Source organism: Panthera onca, chromosome E3, assembly GCF_046562875.1.
Source record: "Panthera onca isolate mPanOnc1 chromosome E3, mPanOnc1 haplotype 2, whole genome shotgun sequence".
In the NCBI taxonomy this organism is placed as follows: Eukaryota; Metazoa; Chordata; class Mammalia; order Carnivora; family Felidae; genus Panthera; species Panthera onca.
In genome coordinates this window covers 29,744,810-29,766,624 of record NC_138354.1, presented here as the reverse complement: position 1 = coordinate 29,766,624, position 21,815 = coordinate 29,744,810, and the positions used below count along the sequence as shown (strand labels likewise).

The following is a 21,815-nucleotide window of genomic DNA, read 5'->3' as shown; positions in this document are numbered from 1 at the left end:
ACAAAGGAAGGAGAAATGTAGGAGGTGCCCGGGACCATGAAAGAGACAAAATGGCAGCATGCAAAATCCTCACAGGACGATCTTCTAGACAAATATGGCTCAGAAAGCACCTCACGCTTCGTTCCGTCTCTGCAGACCTCTCCAACGCCAGCTGTCTCAGGGAGCTCCCGATAGCTCTCAATAAAAACTTCCCAAGAAGGCATAACTAATGTAGCCAAATGCTAATTCCGAATAATGCAGAAATAGGTGCAGTTTATTTCCCCCTCAAGGTTTACTTTTTAAACATAAATCTGGCGAGAGAGGAACAAAACGTTCTCTGCATATGTAGGCAGTTAGATTTCCATCCAAATTTATGTTAGGACTGTGCAATATTTAGTTAAGCTCACGCTGAGAAAAGCCTGGTGCCAAACAAATAAACTCTCAGAAAAATTTACAGATTTTTCTAAAATCAACCACTTGAGGAAATGTTGATGGCCATTTCTGGATGTTTCTCTACAAGGGTATCTTGAAAAAAATGGCAAAATCAAGGTTAATGTCATAAATCAAACATGCATGGAAGTTTAGAATGAGGTCATTATTAACACAGAAAGAGATGTTCAAAGAAGCAAGTGCTTTTCCCACTGTCTAAATGGGTTGAGAAGGGATGACCGCATTTCATAATGTATGTAAATATAACGTCACTACTTTGTACACCTGAAACTAACACAACGTTGCATACCAATTATTTTTCAAAGAAAAATGGATGACTGTACTTGACCATGCTATTCCAATATACAATAAAAATGGTTCCTATTTTGCATTTCAAATCCTGCTGGACTTTTTTTCCTTCAAAGACGAAGAAAATATTCTTCCTTTACAGATGGGGGGGGAAATGGAGCAAAAAATCAAGAATTTTCAGTGCAATATCACAGGAGGATTCCTGAATCCTCAACCATTTTTGCTATCCAGCGAGGCTTCAGGAAAAAAATATAAATGAACATTCCAAATTTAAACTGAAACTGTCCTTAGGGCATCTAGGTGGCTCAGTCAGTTAAGTGACCAACTTCGGCTCAGGTCATGATCTCGTGGTTCGTGAGTTCAAGCCCCACGTCTGGCTCTGTGCTGACAGCTCAAGGCCTGGAGCCTGCTTCGGGTTCTGTGTCTCCCTCTCTCTCTGCTCCTCCCCCACTCAGGCTCGTGCATACACGCACACTCTCGCTCGCTCTCTCTCTCAAAATAAATACAAACACGTAAAAAAAATTTTAATGAAATTGTCCAGTTCTTTTGAGTAATAGCCTTGCATATTATCAGCAATAACAAATTCATCTAGAAATATATCAAGTCTTTGTTAAATTTCTTAAAGCTAATTTTGATTGCTCTTCATGTCGGTCACACAGATTACTGATAAACTAGATGCAGCCTATTATCAAACCCAATTTGTATCCATCACCTGATTTTATAAGGACTTGATGTTAGTGGAGAAGCAGGATCATTGTTTTAAATATTTAAAAATGAGTAAATATGGGGGTGCCTTAATTTTGGCTCAGGTCATGACCTCACGGTTCGTGAGATCAAGCCCTGCATGGGGTTCTGTGCTGACACCTGACAGTGCGGAGCTGCTTATAATTCTCTCTCCCCCTCTCTCTGCTCTTCCCCCACCCTCAAGCAGGCTCACTCTCTCTCAAAACAAACATTTAAAAATTAAAAATACCCACGTCGGGCTCTGTGCTGACAGCTCAGAGCCCGGGACCTGCTTCGGATTCTGTGTCTCCCTCTCTCTCTGACCCTCCCCCATTCATGCTCTGTCTCTCTCTGTCTCAAAAATAAATAAACGTTAAAAAAAAAATTTTTTTTAATAAAAAATAAAAACTAAACTGGTTTTTTAAATTATATTTAAAAAATGAGTAAACATGTCCCAGTTGAAAAATACCATTGAACAATGAACTTAACATCCTGCACATAAAAATGCAAGGAATGGCCATGACCCAAACAATATTTAAGGTCACCTGCACACTCTATGGTCTATGACTTAAGCTGCCCTTTCAAAGATTTACAAAGATAAACACAACCCCCAAAATAAAAGTTAAGAGCTAAGAATATTCTGTTTTTCCCATAAGGAATTGGATAGACAGCAAAGGCTCAACTGTTAGCAGAATTAATTTTCCATAAAAAAAGAAATTAAACTCTGTACATTAGCATGATGCACACTGAATAATGTATAGAATTGCTGAATCACTATAGTATACACCTGAAACCAACATGACACTGTATGTTAACTATACTGGAATTAAAATTAAAAACTTAATTAAAAATTTCAACTTGATTTTCTTTTTTTTTTTTTAATTTTTTTTTTTTTAACGTTTATTTATTTTTGAGACAGAGAGAGACAGAGCATGAATGGGGGAGGGTCAGAGAGAGGGAGACACAGAATCTGAAACAGGCTCCAAGCTCTGAGCTGTCAGCACAGAGCCCGACGCGGGGCTCTCGAACTCACGGACCGCGAGATCATGACCTGAGCCGAAGTCGGCCGCTTAACCGACTGAGCCACCCAGGTGCCCCTCAACTTGATTTTCAATATATACTACATTGCTTCCCATTCCTCTCTGAAAGACGTTTTGACAGTCAAACACAGTAGAAGGCCACCTGGGTGGCTCAGTCGGTTGAGCATCTGACTCGTGATTTCGGCTCAGGTCATGATCTCACAGTCACGGCAGTGAACCCTGTGCTGGGCTCCACGCTGAGTGTGGCACCTGCTTAAGATTCTCTTTCCCCCTCGTCCCTCCCCCCACCATCCTCGTTCTCAAAAAAAAAAAAAAAAAAAAAAAAAAAAAAAATCAAACACATTTACCTCTGAACTTCCAGATAAAAGAAGATTTAAAAATAAGAAGCCACAGTGTGATAAAATTTACTAACTCAGACTACACAAATTCCAAACCTGTAGGAATCCAGATGTTTGCAATTAACATCTGTCTCTGCAGCATGTCACTTAAGTACAAACATTGCGATACTAGCATTTATACAGACATCCAAAGGAGATGGTGTTCTCACTGAAAGAATTGTAAAGTGCTGTGTATAATGTAAGGAAATGATGTAACCAACCCAAAGCTCAAACAGTTCTTTCTCCCAGTGGGAATGACTGATGTGGGCTGCCTCATTCTTTCTGGCTCACCCAGAATCTCCTAGAACAAATTCTGTTAAGAAAGCAGGGGTAAAGAAGGCTTAAGGCTCTGGCACAGAGCCCAACTGTGGCCGGCCTGAGGGTCACATCCATAACTTTAGTCTCAACGATGCCAAGAAAGCACAAGCCACACTTTGAAGTCATCATCTCGAGAGTCTTTGAAAATGCTCTGAACTTGACGTCTCCCTAAATCACACAGACTTCTTCCAACTGTAAGTACACGAGCAAGCTTTTTACTTCATTGAATCCACGCAGATGAAAGCTCAGGATGAAATGACAATCAAGACTTCTCCATAGATTATCTTAAAAGCCATTTGTGTAACCAACATCTTCTTAGAAAGAATTTTAATGAGATAATAATGCAAGTATAAATAATAACCTCATGTGTAAAGTATGTTAGCAGTGTTAGGTCCAACTGTGTATACATACACATACACACACACACACACACACACACACACACACACTCACTCTCTCTCTCTCTCTCTCTCTCTCTCTCTCTCTCAGAGTCTCCCTTAAAGGCAATTCAAATGCCAAAACCACCAGTTCTTCGTCTTGGAAGAGACACACTACTTTTGGCAGTGTTTTCTTTCTTTCTTTTTAAGCCAATGTATTTAATAAATTATTTCCCAGAAGGTCAATTTCTGTTTTCAAAAAAACACGTGAGTCACTGGGGATGAGAAATCCTTTATGTAAAAATGCACAAGAGCTCCCAATCACCGTGACATCAGTGAGAGAACGTGGCCACTGGGGCTCTGCTTACTTACTTGTTAAAAAAAGGTTCAATGAGTTTTGATCTGGCAGACACGTGAATTTTTGGAGGGCTAAGAAAAGAACCTAATGAAGAAAAAAAGCAGAGTGTTACACACGGTCAAGGAGACAGAGCCTGAAAGTTCAGACGACAGCCTATGTCAATCAACTCTCCCATTCAGAAGGGTCAGAGGCACTCGTAAGGGCCAAGCGCCAGGTGCCACACCAGCTAAGTGTCAACGGGTCTTCCTTGTGCACTCTCCACGCCCTACCGCAAAGCCCTCCCACTCTGACCTCCAACCCCCCCCCCCACTTCTACCTGGGAAAGTGGGCCCCACGTAAAGGGCAGACAGGCAAGATCCGCCCCCGACCGTGGTGTGTTTGGAGGAAACAGGTCTAGTGAGTACCTAGGTAGTTCGCCATGGAGAGGAAGCACAGCCCTGTGATATAAGCGTCATAGCCTGCCTCGTGGAGTTGTTCAGTAGCTGTGTCGTAACTTGGAAAACCTTCTGCACTTTCTAAAGAGAAAAAAGAACAAAGGGTTTTCCCAAGGACATCACACATCATGAAGACTAGTAGGCACGCTACCCTACCAAATCCAAATTACACTGGTATGTGCTGTAGAAATATCCCAGACAAGCAGGAAAAGGCTATCTACTTCTTCATTCTCTCCACACAAGACCTTGCAATATGAGAAAAAAGGGTCACTGAACATGAGAGCTTGGGTCTAGACTAGAGAAATGCCTCAGTTACATCATCAGAGACCCAGCCACAGGCCTCCCGACTGCACACGGGCGGGTGCTATTTACGATCATGTATAACTTGCTCTATGACAATGACCTGTCTTCTGCCCACTTTCTGAGGTCACGAGGAACTTCTTCCCTGATGATAGAGAGACGTAATCGGTATTTCAGTCATGACTAAGAGCATGGATTTGTGGGTCCCGCCGTCTGAGTTTAAATCCTGGCTCCACCATTTATTTGCTATGTGATCTTAGGCAAGTCGCTTCACCTCCGGGCCTCCACTTTGGCAGGATGGAGATGAAAACCTCCCTCGTTAGGCTTTTGTGAGGATCAAACGACCTAATGTCAGTAAAGCTCTCACATCGTGCCTGGCACGTGGTAAATGCTTGGTAACTGTCATCCATCAATACCCCAGGTAACTCTCCCAGAAGGCAAAAGACGCCACTCGACATGGGCAACTCTGCCAATGATCAGCACTGCCCTCTGCCACATTTCCAAACGTATGGATCTAAAGATGAAGGTACAACTAACTCCCAAACTAGATCAGAACGTACGATCATGCTGCCCATGGAGGGGCGCTTGGGTGGCTCAGTCAGTTAAGCGTCCGACTTTGGCTCAGGTCATGATCTCACGGTTCGTGAGTTCGAGCCCCGCGTCGGGCTCTGTGCGGACAGTTCGGAGCCTGGAGCCTGCTTCGGATTCTGTGTCTCCCTCTCTCTCTGACCCTCCCCTGCTCACGCTCTGTATCTCTCACTCTCTCTCAAAAATAAATAAAACATTAAACAACATTAAAGAAAAATGCTGCCCATCGAACATGGGGCCACTTCTTAGGAGAGACCGCTTTACGTGATTCTTACGTCACACTGATCAACGCACAGATGCTGAGTGCAGTGTCTGGGAAGAGTAACCTGCTTTAGAGTAAATTCTTTGCCACATCCCAGAATATCACACAGAAAGAATAGGGTAAAACTCTAACTCTTTACAAAAACAAAAAACAAAAACAAAAACAAACAAAAAAACAACTATCACTCATAAATATTTCCTAGCACTGTTCTGGAAATGAGTATCAAAATGTTGCAACAAAACCGAAAGCATGAATGGAAATTAACAACAAAAAGACTGTGACTGTTCTTTTTTTTTTTTCTTTCTTAAGAGAGAGATCGTGACCTGAGCCAAAGTCCGAGGCTTAACAGACTGAGCCACCCAGGCGCCCCTAGACTGTGAATGTTCTTAAGTCAACATAAGGGTCTTTAAGCAAGAATTTTTTAACCTCTGTATTAAATATTAGACGTTAAGCTTTAAAAAAATCTGTTAACATGACGCCAAGTAGGTAAGAGGCTCTACTCTACCATCAACTGAAACACACATTTATTTCCAAAATCAATGATTTCCATCATAGTGTTAGACAAAAAGGTCTAGGCTTTCCTCCCTCACCCTCCCTCCTTTTCTTAATTCCTTTTTTGGACTATTACCCAGAAAGGGAAACAAATGGCTGTAATCTTGGCTGCTTTAGTACCTTCCATTGTCAATTTCTGAACCATTAGTCCAATTATCAATGTCTTCAGAAGTTTGCAGACTACAGCTAATGGAATGCCAATTATGGTATCAGCAGCAAAATGAGGCGAACAGGAACCAAGGAAGGAACACGTGGCTTGGGTAGGGCCCTACCTGGGTAGGGGCCATGACCAGACATGGTAAAACATCTCTACCCTGAGAAACATTCCTCCCTACTTCTGGTGTTCCTCGCTGCTGCCCTTCCATAGCTTGGCCACCAATGATGGGAGGCAAAGGTGGAGACACTCCTTCCTCCACCGTCAACCCAATTCTTGGGCTTTCCTGAGACAAAAAGTGTTTCCATTCGACCCCTGGCAATTAAGCACCAACTCTTTGTCTCTGCTTAAACAATGCCCCATAGAAAAGATAGATACATCAAGTTTTGGGAGAATTCCAAGCATTAAGAAATAAAAGCCCTGAAGCTTTAATTGCTAAACTTCTCAATGCATGGCTACCTGACTGATTCACCTAAAATAGATGTAGGATTATGAGACCAGCTTTGTTCAGAAAGCGTAAGTCAACAAAGGGCAGGAGCAAGGCAACTCAGCCAAGATCCACAAATGTGCACGGCTGGTTTCCAGAGCAACTTCTCCTTCCTTGTGTGATATACGTCAGTAATGATCACAAGGGCCTTGGGCACTATCAGGATCACTTTATATTCTTACCAACTTTAGGAGGGTTGAAAGGTGTCTCTTTTAACCGCTTTTCCAGTTCTGCAAGAGATGTGTTGTTAATGATATCCTACAAACCAGAAAAGCAGAGAATTATGTATGAGCTTAAATCATCTCAGTACAACTTACAGCAGAGATTCACTAAATGTCAGAACCCCCCCCCAAAAAAAACAAACAAACAAAAAACAAAAACAAACCAAAAAAAACCCAGTATCTAGTACTGCCCCCTTGTGTTCTCTGAAGAAACACAAGAGTCATCATTCATTCAATGTGAAAGACAGCCAAGTGTCATTTTCACCATGCTTGGTAAGTATCACCACATGAAAGGTTTTTAAGTCATGTTAAATACCTACAGAACTTGGGCCAGAAACCTATACATTTCTGGCATTCATTTTGCTCAGTTATATAAAGTCACTTCACAAAACAGCAGACAACTATACTTTTACCTGAATTTTCCTGATTAGAAAATAGAACCAAAATATACAAAATCAGGAAAATAATGAAGTGTGTGCATGTGTAACCTATTAAAAAATGCATTATACACACACACACACACACACACACGCACACACACACACGCATTTTTAGTAGGCTCTATGCCCAACATGAGGCTTGAACTCACAACCCCAAGAACAAGAATCACATGCTCTACTGACTGAGCCTGCCAAGCGCACTCCCTCAAAAAAACACACTATATATTTTAACATTAAAAACGTTTATATTCAAAAAGAATATAGGAGAAAAAAATAATTCCACCACCCAAAGACAACCATTATTCACATTTTGATATATTTATTTCTAGTTCTTTTCCAATTTTTTTTTCTTTTTTGGGTATATTTGAAAACGATATTTAGGGGCACCTGGGTAGCTCATTCGGTGTCCAACGTCAGCTCAAGTCATGATCTCAGGGCTCCTGGGTTCAAGCCCCACATCAGGTTCTGTGCTGACAGCTCAGAGCCTGGAGCCTGCTCAAATTCTGTGTCTCTCTCTCCCTCTCCCTCTCCCTCTCTCTCTCTCTCTCTCTCTCTCTCTCTCTCTGTCCCTCCCCTGCTTGTGCTTTGTCTCTCTGTGTCTCAAAAATAAATAAATGTTAAAATATATATATATATAAAAAAAAGAAAGAAAATGATATTTAAATAGACCAGAATTTCAAGCGCCTAGTGGCAATTCGAAACACATCAAAACATAGCTTATCAGTGATAGCTCAAATTTTAAAAATACCTTAAAAGGTTGTGTGCTGGCCATCAATTTTGTATCCAAGAGTCTAAAAACAAAAGAATTTTCAATAAGGCAAACGGTCCAAAATGTATATTACTCAAATGAAAAGCCTACTATCCTAAAAGCCGACAGGAGAATTAAACATGTGAGCCGTTTTGACATAGGGCCGGCATCTCCACATCAGACTGGGACTCCGTCCTCTCAACCCCTCTTCATCACGAGACTACGGGACTCCACCACACTCAGAGCACAGCTCTAGATCTGCTTGGACCCCGAGAGGGTATGGGCTATGTCAGTCTCAAGGAGAAAGCAAAGATCTTCCCAAGTTTTTACATGGTTCAAATATGGTTGCAGGTCTAACACCCACCCCCCACCCCCCAACGCCATTACCAACTGCTGTCCTACCCAGATTTGTACAAAATAAACTCGTGGAGGGAAAAATCTGCATTTGTTAGTTTCATGTATTCTTGTTATTTGTTAGAATTCGGTTTCAGAGATTAGAATAAGGAAAAAAGAGAAAAAAAAGGAGAGAGACACTAATATGAAAACGCTGTTTCTTTTGACATAAATGTGAACAGTGTAGGTAACAGGACAGAATTAGCCCAGAGAGAAGAATGACGGCTCTGCTACCATGCCCGTCCCTCTTCAGACTCGTCCTCACACACAGACCCTCGCTTTGGAGGCTCCACGTGGCTGACATGGGACCTGTGACACTAACAGGTAAACTCAGAGTTGAGGGAAAAAATCTCTAGCCAGAAAGTTCTTGACAAACTACAGAATACTCTCAACTGGACACCTGACAAGGACAAGGCAAGTTCAACGTATCAGAGAGACAAGAGCCAATCCAAGAAGTCTCCACCGGTTTTTCAGACCGCAGGGTGTGGGACAAGAAGAAATAAACTGCCATCTATTTTCACTCTGAGTTCGAACTTTGATTTTTAATGGAATAAAACAAACCATCGATTATAAAATCAAACCATCACAGCTGGACCTGTTAAAACATTTCCCAGCTTGTATCAACTGGATCGTAACCATGATCGGGTAATTACTATTATTACTATTTATTACCTGTTTGTATCACAGATAGTAGGAGCACTATTTTGAATGAAAGACAAAAAGAATCCTTGAAGAAAGCTTACCTGGGGAAAACACATGTTGTCATCTCCTTAAACTCATTTAAGTCCTAAAAAACAACAAAACACGGACGATGACTTGCTGCAATTTTTACTAAATACACTCACAATACTGCAAACATACATGAACATTTCAAGCTTCACAGCTCTCTCTTCAAACTGTGATACTCATGCGGGCCCTTTAAACTCAACGGCCAGATTCATTTCCAGTTAATAATTACTTTCTGAAAATCTTCACAATCTCCTCACTGACTGGGATCCTATGATCTGAAATAAAACCTTTGCATAACCAAAAGAGACAAACTCCAGTATCTTATGGCTGAAACAGGAGGGGGAAAGGTTTCTATTACACAAAGAAAGCTTTTAGTAATAGCTCTATTCAGCAAATCCATCCTAACAGCGAGACTAGCACGGTTATTTAAATAGAATGGTTTATATAGGAAATGGGCATTGTGTAAACTAGGTTATACTGTTACTGAGAACGCCTCTGAAATGCTAGTTAAAAAGGCCATTAAAGCACAGACCTTCCAATATGCAAGATGCATGCTTTAACTACTCAGAAAATTGCTAAAGAAGCACCAGTAGCAAGTGCCTAAATTAGACAATTTATTTCCCGGTTTGTTTTGATCAGGAAGTCTAAAGCTGAAAGGAGACGACTCCAATTTTGAATGAACTCATTTACATACATAATTGCCACGCTAGACTGAATCGTCATACTCCTGACCCTTTGTAACTACACTTCTCTTCAGCGTTATTCATGCTTCATAGCAAACTGCCACTTCCAATTAGCTTTCCAAGCCTATAAATACACACTGTATTTAGCTAGTTGGGAATATTTACCAGCTTTTCAGTGGCTGTCATTAAATTAACAGACAATACGTGAACAAGTGGTTTCAGTGCTGAAGCCAAACAAAAATACAATGACTGCTGTCACCCCTCAATGCCATCACAGAGCCTCAAAAGCAAGAAAAAATTAGAATTCTGGCTCCTTCCAGGGCTAGCGTATATAACAGAGCTCTGGACCAAGGCCTTCTAAAAGGTCATGCCTAAGTACCAAGAAGATTCTTCAGAAGAGACTCTCCCCTAAAAGGCAGCTCCAAAACATGGATTCTTCAGAAAGCTTTTAAATGCAAAATGTGGTACTAGTGCATGCAAAAGTTCTCCCATTTTAAATATGTTTTCGCATTTATTCTCAATGCTTCTTCCAAAACTAGCTGGAAGAAAACCATTTTCTCCTTCTGACGGACAGAACACAAAGTTCAATTACTTACTAAGGTCGCCTTAGTAATAAAGCAAGGGATGAAGCCAAGTCTCCTAACTCATGTCCGACTCTGCGGCAAATCACATGCCCTTTCTACTAGAACTGGATTCAGAACTACAATAGTTTTTCATTCAAGGTGACATTTATTAAGCGCGTGGACAATGTGCTATACTAGGCGTTTGGACCCGTAAACCCCTCCTCCAGGGGAGCCGATCACCTAGAAGAAAGGGGGGGAGCTGTCAACAAAAACTGTAGGCACAAGAGGTACACGGTTCTGTGAGAGTTCAGAGAAAGGAAAGATCACCTCTCGGGCAAGGCAAGTGGGCATGGAAAACTTCATGGAAGAGGCGTTTGCTGGACCTTGGTAAGACAGGGAAAGCTGCATACAGCAAACGTGGAGAAAATCCAAAGTGGAGGAAATGGGAGACCAAACCACGGACAGGCTGAAACACAAAGCAGTTCCCAGGAACAAATGAGCCAGGCCTGCTGGCCGAAAGGAGACCAACAAGTGACGAGAAGGCACAGGACAGCTGGGCCAGATCACAGAGAAGCTGGATACGCCAGGCTACAAAGAATCAGCTGTATAGAAAAGCAAAGAATATGGGATTAGGTTCAGACTTTTGAGCAGGGTCAGTGATGTGAGCAGAGCCATATATCAGAAGATTATAAAACTAGCACAGTCAGAAGATAACTCAATTGTTAACATTCAATGCCTCCTCTGTGCCAAGCTCTATTTGGTGTTCAGACGCAGGATGTTAACACACTTTCCTCTTTCCTTACCAATCACTTCACTGGTTTAAAGGTCAAAAAAATCACGAGAGGAGCTGCTGTACTTGGCCAACAGAAGTGGCTGATCTGCAGTAAACATTAGCTGTTTAGATTATACACTGCAAATTCACACCGGTCCTATTTGTTTTGAGACTCACCACTACGAAAACTTTGAGTCCCAGAGGGTGATACAGTTGTCCTAAAAGCCCTGACAGTCCTGAGGGTACAGAAATAGGAAAAGGGGAGCAGCAGATCCACTGTATTCTCAGCTGGGCTTTGCTAGACTTTTCCAAAGAAAGCAATCAAGACGGCGATGGAATAACGTCTCATAAGAAACATGAAATAACTCAGGCTTTGCCTATGTATAAGCGACACTGAGCTCTGAAGGAGGTATCTTCCAGTCCAGAAGTCATGAAAGATTAATGTGGTGGCAGCTGAAAGCAGGGATTGGCAAATCATGGCCTACAGGCCAAATCTGGCCCGTTACCTATTTTTTAAACAAAGTTTTACTCGAGCAAAGCCACACCCATTTGTTTATCCATTCTATGGCCATTTTCGGGCTATAATGGCAGTGCTCAGAGCTGTGACATAGACTGTACACCCTGCAAAGCCTAAAATATCTTACTATCTGGCCGTTTATAGAAAAAGTTTGCCAACCTTTGTTTTAAAGGACGAGCTGAAAGACAAGGAAGCCTGCCTGGGGTCTGCTAGGCTCCAGATGAGAAGGCTACTTGCAGTTAAAACGAAGAGGTCCAAATGTGAGAGACGGCACGGAGACAAGTGGTCAGGATTCTGTAAGTGATCAGGAAGAGGCCCAACTAACGTCAAAAAACAGTACTGGTGAGAGGGTATCGTTTATAATTTATAGTAAAGGAATAAGGAGAGATAACTGGTTGGGAGAGAGTGAGAAGGGAAGAAAGGCAGTGTAAGCTACACATCTCGTCTGAGACCTAGAAATTACAAACACCTCCTGGTCTGAAGGCTATCCGGATGGAGTCGTGTGGAGTCGGCGGGAACTGTGCACCTGCATCCGGGGAATGATCACGGCTGGAGATAAAGATGGCACTGTCTTCGGCTGACGGTATGAGTGTGGGTGAGATCCCCGAAGGCGGAAAGCAGGGAGAGCCAATAAAGGAGTGGGGAGGACGAGCAATGGGAGGTAAGCAAGATGAGGCCACGTGCACAGTTGGGAGCAGAGGAGGAAGAGACAGAAGAGAACCTCCTTTCCTGCAGGGCCCAAGAAGCCCGTGCCCTGGTGCACTGAGACAACTTGGCTCCAGGAGCAAAAACGGTAAGGTTGACAGAGAATCTAAGGGAGGCAGCCCCACAAGAGGTAATCGTGAATTTTGTAGGACCTGATCCAGCTCGGCTGACCCGCAGCACAACTGGCCTTCAAAGGCCCCATTATAGCTAAAGGTAGCAGCAGCGAACTGGGAGACCACAGCCGTGGCCGAAGAAGCCCCGGCCAGCGCTAACTAAGCAAACCACTGGCGTTAAGACGGAACAAAGGTCGAACTTTGCTCTGGCAATGGCGGACGACTGAAGATTCCCGATAACGGCTTGTAAGTACATCTCTTCAAAAATGTACGACTAAGCACATGAGACTCTCTCCCTGGGAACATGGTGCCTACAAGGAAACAGCTCTCGTGTAGAGAACACTGTCACAGTAGTAAGGAACTGGGAATTTCTTTCTCTTCTTTTTTCAAGTTTTTATTTAAATTCCAGTTAGTTAACACACGGTGTAATATCAGTTTCAGGCGGACGACACAGTAATTGCCCACTCCCACACGTCACCCAGTGCTCATCCCAGCGAGTGCACTCCTTCCTCCCCCTCCCGACCTAGCCCATCCCCCACCCGCCTCCCCTCTCGCGACCATCAGCGTGTTCTCTACAGTCAAGAGCCTGTTTCTTGGTTTGCCTCTCTCTCTCTTTTTTTCCCCTTTGCTCGTTCGTTTTGTTTCTTATATTCCACATGAGTGAAATCATACAGTGTTTGTCTTTCTCTGACTTATTCCACTTAGCATGATACTCTCTAGCTCCGCCAACGTCGTTGCCATGGCAAGGAATCATGAAGTTTTAACACAGCTTGGGACACCTGGGGGACTCACTCCATTGAGTGTCCGACTTCGGCTCATGTCACGATCCTGTAGATCGTGAGTTCGAGCCCTGCATCGGGCTCTGTGCTGACAGCTCGGAGCCTGGAGCCTGCTTGGGATTCTGTGTCTCCCTCTCTCTCTCTGCCCCTCCCCTGTGCTCACTCGCTCTCTCTCTCTCTCTCTCTCTCCCCCTCAAAAATAAACATTAAAAAAAAATTTGGACCCAGGCTGAGTCACTTACCGCAGGCAGAGGGCAGTAGAATTGATGAACCGTGTGCATGACATCCAAGAGCATATTGTGTCCAATGACGAGTTTTCCCTACAGAAAGTCAAGGTCAGGAAAAAGACTTCTTGGCACAAAATTATATTGGCGCTTGAGACAGAAATGTGCGGTTCATATTCTATGAGGACTTTGTCCTAAACTTACTTTTTGACATGAAAAAAAAACCCCAAAAAAACCTTATATGTGGATAAATAAGTTGGGCCCGGCTTTCTTCCTCTTTAATCTCAGCGTATTAGATCCAGAATGCAAAGTAAAAGCACCAATGACTTTGATTTCATTGATGTTTTTCTCCGCTTTTTATTCATCTTGCCACCTTCAAGAATCAGAAGTAGTAAAATTTTTATTGAAGAGCTCAAAAAAGTAACTGAAAATGCTAACTACCTTGACCTGTCAATAATTTGTCAACAGATTCCAAACATCTATTCTAGGAGTGTGTTCTTTAAAACAACTCATTTATTTTCAAAAGATACATTCACAAGAACGCTGAAAGGTAAAAAAAATAAATAAACTTGAGTTCTATTAAACAGGATGAATTTCCATTTCCTTCACATCTCTGTCAAAATTCATGTGCATTTCCAGTGCAATTTGCTGCTTTGCTTTTCAACCAACTGAACTACAGTATGTGTTCAATCAATTACTCCATCATGATAAAAATTTAACTATCAAAATGGAACACTGACCTACATTCAGCTAGCCAGGTGACACCATTTTTAACATAAAGCATCTGGTCATTACAATGGAGCTTTTGACCGGGTCCCAGTGCACCTCCAGAGTGATACTCCTTGACTCATAGGGCTAACCACAATTCTCTGAAATAAATAATTCCATACAAAATCTTCCAAATCCAACAGACAAGCTCTCCTTTCGGCCACAGCAGTAACTACCACAGTAGGAACCTACTGCCAGATCTGGTTTCTAAACACCATTATCCAATAAAAGGAACCAGGCCTCCGTGGAGACCTTACGGTTCTAGAACTAAGGCAGGGAAAACACAATAGGAGTCTGAACATTCTGTGATGCCAGAAAGTAAGGAGGTGCTCCAAGAAGGATGGGGGCCTGTTCAAAGGACACAGGAGCCAAGCTGAAGAAGCGCCAATGGCCAAAAGTGATACATTTTGAGCAACAAAATAAACAATAAAAATATCAGATTACAATCTGTAGAATAACATAAATTCCTCGAAGTGTGTGCTTCTTTAAACATTTTTTAAATGAATACATAAACATGAAATAAGGGACATTGCTTCCTTACAGAAGAATTCCAAGAACAAGGGTAGAAAGAAAGAAGAAAATATAAACTCACCATTAAAACACCAAAGCAATAATGGCTGCAGACAAAATCCACTGACATGCTGTTTTAGTGGGCAAGAGGTTGAGAAAAAGCAGCATTTTCATAGTCTCAAAGTATCCCCCCGAATTTATTAGCCACAGAGGGACAAATGATAATGTCACAGTACACAATTCCAGCAGATACCAGCTCAACCAGGTGATCAAGGTCAACATCACAAACTATCATTTCCGTGGGATTCTTGCCAAAACTGTACATCCTCAATCCAATCGTGAGAAAAGATCAGGCAAACCCAAACTGAGGGATATCTGACAAAATTACGATCAGCATTCTTTAAGCACATCGAATTACAAAAGACAAAAAGAGACTGCTCAGAGGGCTGAAGACTAAAGGGAAAGGACAAGTCAATGCGACGTAGGATCCTGGAAAGAATTGTGAATGGAAAACGGAGTCAGTGGGGAGAGTGATGAAGTTCAAATAAGCTCGAGAGTCCGGTTCATAATACTGTACCAGCGTTAATTTCCTGGTTCTGATACCCCCGTGGTTATATGAGGCATCAGTGTAAGGGTAGCTGGGCGAGGGATCTACGGAAACTCTACTATTTTTGCAACTTGTCTATGGTTTCTTAAACTATAGAAAATACATATTTACTACGAACAGTGCCAGGGAGAGAATGTGGTGTCATATAAATATTTAAGAGTGTTCAGTGTTCACTGGCTTTACATAGCCCGACTCTGTTTTTAAGGGATGTGGTTTAGAAATATTAAATGTCTGGATTGCTAAGAAATAGGACTTTTCTTCAGTAGTAGGCTTTGTGACGTTAACTACCAACGGTCATCAACATGCTATGAATTATTCTGTAGGAGACAAGACAACAGGGAGGGAAAACCAACAAACACACAGCCAGAGAAGGCATCTGAATATGAACCAGGAAAACAAACAGTCTCAGGATGGCTACCAGAGCTCAAAGCCAACTGACGCCCCACATGTCTGTACAGGCCAGCCTCAGTAAAATTAACCACTTGACTGAAGTCCGCAGGCTGAGTGTGTATAATGGAAGCAAATGTGACCAGAAGACCCTCTTTGCTCCTCTGGATACCTGTTATCCTAGCCACTTCTGAACAGACTCTCACCTTGTTTCTCTCCAGACTCATCTGGCTTTCTATTCCACTCTGACTACCTCACTCACTTCAGACCAACAGCTCCCAGTGAGCTCAGGGCTCTGTCACTGCTGTCTGTCCCCAGTCGAGGACAGTGGCAGGCCTGCCCTCAAGACCTGATCTGACAAGCCCACACCTGGTGGTGGGACAGCCACGGAACTCTGGGGGGATCTCTACAGCCTTAAAGTGTCCTTAATACAAAGCTGGGCATCTAAGGGACAAGATGATTCTGTCTCTAGGGGGGACAATTCCTTCTCCATGGCCGACACTCAAGGAACAGAAAGTCTTAGACTCCAGGCTATTTAGCAACCCAGCAAGCTGCCTGACTCGGATATACAATCCGCAAAACCACCAGCAGCCTGACCCAGTTTATCTGTGCAAGATGTGGAGGCCTCTTTGCCAAAGGAACTTAGGAAACAAGCAAAAATGTCTACCGTACCTATCATGGAACCCTCTAGCATATATACACAAATAGTCAACACATTTTGAAAACTCATCAAATACCATCAAAGCTATCAAGATAGAAGATTCAGTTACAGTTATACAGAACTCCGTTATTTTTGTCCTCTAGATTCTTCTAATTAAGGAAAAATGCCCTCAGTCAGAAACCTGATTATTTCTCCCCACACTCTGTCCTTTCTTATTCCACTTCTTACTAGTTTTGAGAATAATAAATGTTAGTTTCACGCAGCCATATAAAGACACTGTAGTATAATCCTATGCATTTTACAAGAAAACCTTTTCTTTTCAATTTTTTAAAGTAATCTCTACACCCAACATGGTCCTCGAACTCCCAACCCCGAGATCAAGAGCTGAACGCTCTACTCACTGAGGAACCAGGCGCCCCTATGAGAAAACCTTCCGAAAAATGGTGTGTATCCAATCAATAATTACAATGTCCCACCCGGTGCATTATAACCAGTCTCCCTCCATACCAGGTAAACATTCTACATGTGACCAAATGGCTAATCCACAATCATAACTAAGCATCTCACCTTAGATGTTATATTCAGAAATCTAGTTAAAAAGAAAAAGCCTGGGGGTGCCTGGGTGGCTGAGTCAGTGGAGCGTCGGACTTCAGCTCAGGTCATGATTCGTGAGTTTAAGCCCAACATCAGGCTCTGTGCTGACAGCACAGAGCCTGCCTGTGATAATCTCTCTGCCCGCCCCCACCCCTCCCCACCCACCACTCTCGCTCCCTCTCTCTCAAAATAAACAAATAAAAAAAAAAAAAGAAGAAGAAGAAGAAGAAAAGGGCTCCTGGGTGGCTGAGTCAAAGGTACAACTCTTGGTTTCAGTTCATGTTGTGATCTCACATTTCATGAGTTCGAGCCCCAAAATGGGCTCCATGCTGACAGTATAGAGCCCGCTTGGGATTCTCTCTCCCTCCCTCTTTCTGACGCACGGTCTCTCTGTCTCAAAATAAACAGAAAGAAAGAAAGAAAGAAAGAAAGAAAGAAAGAAAGAAAGAAAGAGAAAGAGAGAGAGGAAGGAAGGGAGGAAGGAAGGAAAATAGATAGACCCTGGTTCACTTACCGAATTGGCAATGGCATGAATAACTCTAGAAAATCCCACAGCGTCATTCAGTTCTTCCTAATTTAGAGAAACAAACCAAGGAAACTATTGATGTACATATATTCCTTAGTTGCACAGGTTAAAACCTAGCCCCCAAAAAGCAATGAAATGTTACATCGAGTTAGACAGCTTTAGTTTCCCATAGTCTGTCTCCATCATCCTAAACAACTGCATCTGAAATGATCAATGTATAGACCACTCTTCTGTTTTAGAACATGGAACTAGCAAGGAGCAAATTATTTATTAGTTACTGTACTAACAGTGCCTAGGGTTTACCCATCACCACACATCGTTTGCTGAAATTTCTATGGCTAGCAAGCAGTCTTAAAAACACAAACTTTTCAGTGTGCCTGGGTGGCTCAGTTAAGCATCTGACTCAGGTCATGATCTCACAGCTTGTGGGTTGTAGCCCCACATCGGGCTCTGTGCTGACAGCTCAGAGCCTGGAGCCTGCTTAGGATTCTGTGTGTGTGTGTGTGTGTGTGTGTGTGTGTGTGTGTGTGTATCTCCCTCTGCCCCTCCCCACTCACACTTTGTCTCTCTCTCTCAAAAAATAAACAAACATAAAAAAAAAAAAAAAAAAAAAACCCACAATCTTTTCTCAGCTGCCACCTGCTGACCAAATTCAACACTGCATTAAATTCTGAGGAAACCTATCCAGCAGTTGACGGATCCCATCAAGCATTCTCCAAATTCTCCCGGCTTTTTCGTCAAATGCATTTTTTATACAACGTTTATAGTACAACATTCTGAGACCCATCCCCATTCGGTTTCGTCCCTCCTTTCTTCCCGGTGGTGGGTAAATGGGCTCAATTTCCCTATCTTGCGAGCAGCCGCAGCCCCGTCTGCTCTCATCACGGCTACATAACTCAAGTCTTCCCTCTGCTCACTAGCTCCAGCTTCAATGCCAGCTACCTGCAGCCCTCTGCTCTCTGGCCTCTCCCTCACTGAAGCTGCTCCTCTCTTTCAACAACTCCCAAAGCTAACGAGTGTTGGCCGGGATGTGGAGAAAACTGTAACACTCGTGCCCTGTTGGTGGAAACACAAAGTGGCACAGTCACTACGGAAAACAGTATGGTGGTTCCTCAAAAAATTAAATATATAGGGGCGCCTGGGTGGCTCAGTCGGCTAAGCGTCCGACTTCAGCTCAGGCCGTCATCTCGAGATCCGTGAGTTCAAGCCCCGCGTCGGGCTCTGTGCTGCCGGCTTGGAGCCTAGAGCCTGCTTCGAATTCTGTGTGTCCCCGTCTTGCTTGCACTCTGTCTCCCTCCCTCTCAAAAATAAAGAAATGTTTTTAAAAAAATTTTTTAATTAAATAAAGAATTTCCATATGATCCAGCAATTTCATTTCTGGGTATATACCCAAAGGAACTGAAAGCAGGAACTCCAGGAGATATTTGCACACCCTTGATCACAGCAGAGTTATTTCACAAAGATCAAAAAGGTGGAAGCAACCCAGTATCCATGATGCATGAGTGAAGAAAATGTGGCATATACAGACAATGGACTATTATTCAGCTTAAAAAGGAAGGGAATTCTGATCCCTGCTACAACATGGATGAACCCGGGGACATCACGCTAAGTGAAATAAGCCAGTCACAAAAAGACAAACAGTGTAGGACTCCACTCAGAGAAGGTACCAGGAGTAGTCAAACTCCTAGAGACAGAAAGTAGAATGGTGGGTGGCAGGGGCTGGGGCAGGGGGTAGAAAGGGAGCCAGTGTTTAATGGGGACAGAGTTTCAGTTTTGCAGGACAAAAACAGTTACGAGGACAGATGGCAGTGATGGCTAGACAATAAGGTGAACACACTACCACAGAACTGTATGCACACTTAGAGATAGGATACGGGCGCCTGGGGGGCTCAGTCAGGTAAGTGTCTGACTTCCACTCTGGTCATGATCTCACAGTTTGAGTCTGAGTTCGAGCCCCGCCTTAGGCTCTCTGCTGCCAGCAAAGAGCCCGCTTTTTAATCCTCTGTCCCCCTCTCTCTGCCCCTCCCCTGCTCGCCCTCTCTCTCTCTCTCTCTCTCTCTCTCTCTCTGTCTCAAAAATAAATAAATGTTTAGGGGCACCTGGGTGGCTCAGTGGGTTAAGCGTCCGACTTCGGCTCAGGTCATGATCTCATGGTCCGTGAGTCTGAGCCCCGCATCAGGTTGTGCTGACAGCTCAGAGCCTGGAGCCTGGTTCAGATTCTGTGTCTCCCTCTCTCTCTGCCCCTCCCCTGCTCGCACTCCATCTCTCTCTCTTTCTCTCTCAAATATAAAAAATAAAACATAAAAAAAAATTCTTAATGTAAAATAAGAAATAGGGTAGTAAATTTTATGTGTATTTTGCCACAATTAAAACTTTTTTTTAACTTTTAAGACCGTTTTTTAGAAACTTCACATCGCTATGCAAATTTTTAATGACATTTTGATGGCTTCCTCCCAGACAGACTGTTAGCTCTTAGACAGGCAAGCCAGGAATCATTTATTCTTATACCCTCTGTACCTACCATAATGCTTGAACATATGGGGAATATGTTATAAATGGTGAATAATCTGACCCTAATTCCTATACCAAAGTTTTGATTCTTCCTTGTGACCAGAGGTCCTTCTCGTCAAGTGCATGAATTCCTGTGGTGGGGAGTGCTGGGTTGGGGTCCCAGCTAAATATCCCGGTTCCCTTGGGTCTCAAGATTTCTGTCTCTTTCTCCTCTGTCCTCTGGCAAACTATAACAGATATTTGGAATTCTATCTCTCAAAACCGTTACTAAACTTTTACTGCAACACTTTAAAAAAAAAAATAAAAGAACAACTCCTCCCAAGGCTAAGCCAACGGCCACATCTCAGTCCTTATCCTTACTCCTCCACGCCGACGTCCCCTTCTTTGAACATCCTCTTTCCTGGGCTGCTGGCCACAATACTCTCTGGGCACATGTTTCTACTTCTGCCTAACATTTAAATGCTAGATCTTTCAGGAACCCACCCCAGACCATCTTACTCTCATTCTTCAGCACATGGGAGGTGCTCCAACCCAGGCCCAGTCTCTCCACCCACGACGGCCACACCTAGCCCTCACCTCACCTTCTCTCCTGCGCTCCAGAATGACAAGCCTGCCTACAGGACACTCACCCTTGCACATATCCACTGAAGACACACAGGCCAAGGCCTGAGTCAGGACCAATCTCCTGTTGGAACACCCCAGGGGGAGCCGGTGGGTGGGACGCAGGGGCTTGTGAGGAGCTGCTACCCGGCCATCTCCCGCCCGCCTCCCTCTCTCTCCCAGGAGGCTGTCATACGGCTTCTCAGGTTCTGATGAGGCATTCGGGTTTTCTGCCCCACCCTCCTTTGCAGAATGGAGCTACGGCACAGAAAAGCACTTAGCTGTGGTCTAGAATTGACTGTTTGGTAACGGGTAGCCACAACTCACGCCGCAGTCCCCTGGCCCCTTTGGTTTCAGTGTCGTCTTTCTGGTGTGTGGGACAGGGACCAGATGTAGTTGGCACCACTGGCTGATCCTCCTTCTTTATATAATAAGCTGCCTAAATCCAACAGTGGCTTTTTGCATCTTTACTGGTTCAATCGGTCAGGTGTGGCCCCTACTCACCCCTGGGTCACCTCCTGGCCTCCTCCACCCACGTATCACTCCAGGCCACCCCACCTGCCATCCGTCTCAACAGCTCCAATCTCTGGCCTAACTATCGTTTTCTCTCCCCTTCCACTCTCGCCACCCACACCCCATCCCAAATGCCACCGATTCTACCTTCTTTTTTTTTTAATTTTTTTTTTTTTCAACGTTTTTTATTTTATTTTTGGGACAGAGAGAGACAGAGCATGAATGGGGGAGGGGCAGAGAGAGAGGGAGACACAGAATCGGAAACAGGCTCCAGGCTCCGAGCCATCAGCCCAGAGCCTGACGCGGGGCTCGAACTCACGGGCCGCGAGATCGTGACCTGGCTGAAGTCGGACGCTTAACCGACTGCGCCACCCAGGCGCCCCTTTTTTCTTTTTTTTTTTTTTTTTTTAATTTTTTTTTTTTTTTTTTTTTTTTTTTTTTTTTTTCTACCTTCTAAATGCTTCCAGGTTCCACCTCAACTGCTACTCACTCACTGTTCTGTTCTCGCTCACCGACACCTCTTGGCCAGGTGACTTACTCCGCAGCACATAACAGCAACCAGGA

General features: G+C 43.5%; 1 protein-coding gene across 1 annotated transcript in view; it reads right to left on the bottom strand.

Moving 5' to 3' along the window:
• Nucleotides 1–21,815, bottom strand: part of PARN (poly(A)-specific ribonuclease) — a 166,500-nt gene that overhangs the window by 122,981 nt on the left and 21,704 nt on the right. The window contains exons 12-18 of the mRNA XM_078440069.2: nucleotides 17,616–17,672; nucleotides 13,593–13,670; nucleotides 9,233–9,276; nucleotides 8,097–8,139; nucleotides 6,870–6,945; nucleotides 4,315–4,425; nucleotides 3,925–3,994 (exon numbers count right to left, since the gene is read on the bottom strand). Of these exons, the coding sequence (XP_078296195.1) occupies nucleotides 3,925–3,994; nucleotides 4,315–4,425; nucleotides 6,870–6,945; nucleotides 8,097–8,139; nucleotides 9,233–9,276; nucleotides 13,593–13,670; nucleotides 17,616–17,672 (479 nt within the window). The remainder of the gene's footprint in view (nucleotides 1–3,924; nucleotides 3,995–4,314; nucleotides 4,426–6,869; nucleotides 6,946–8,096; nucleotides 8,140–9,232; nucleotides 9,277–13,592; nucleotides 13,671–17,615; nucleotides 17,673–21,815) is intronic.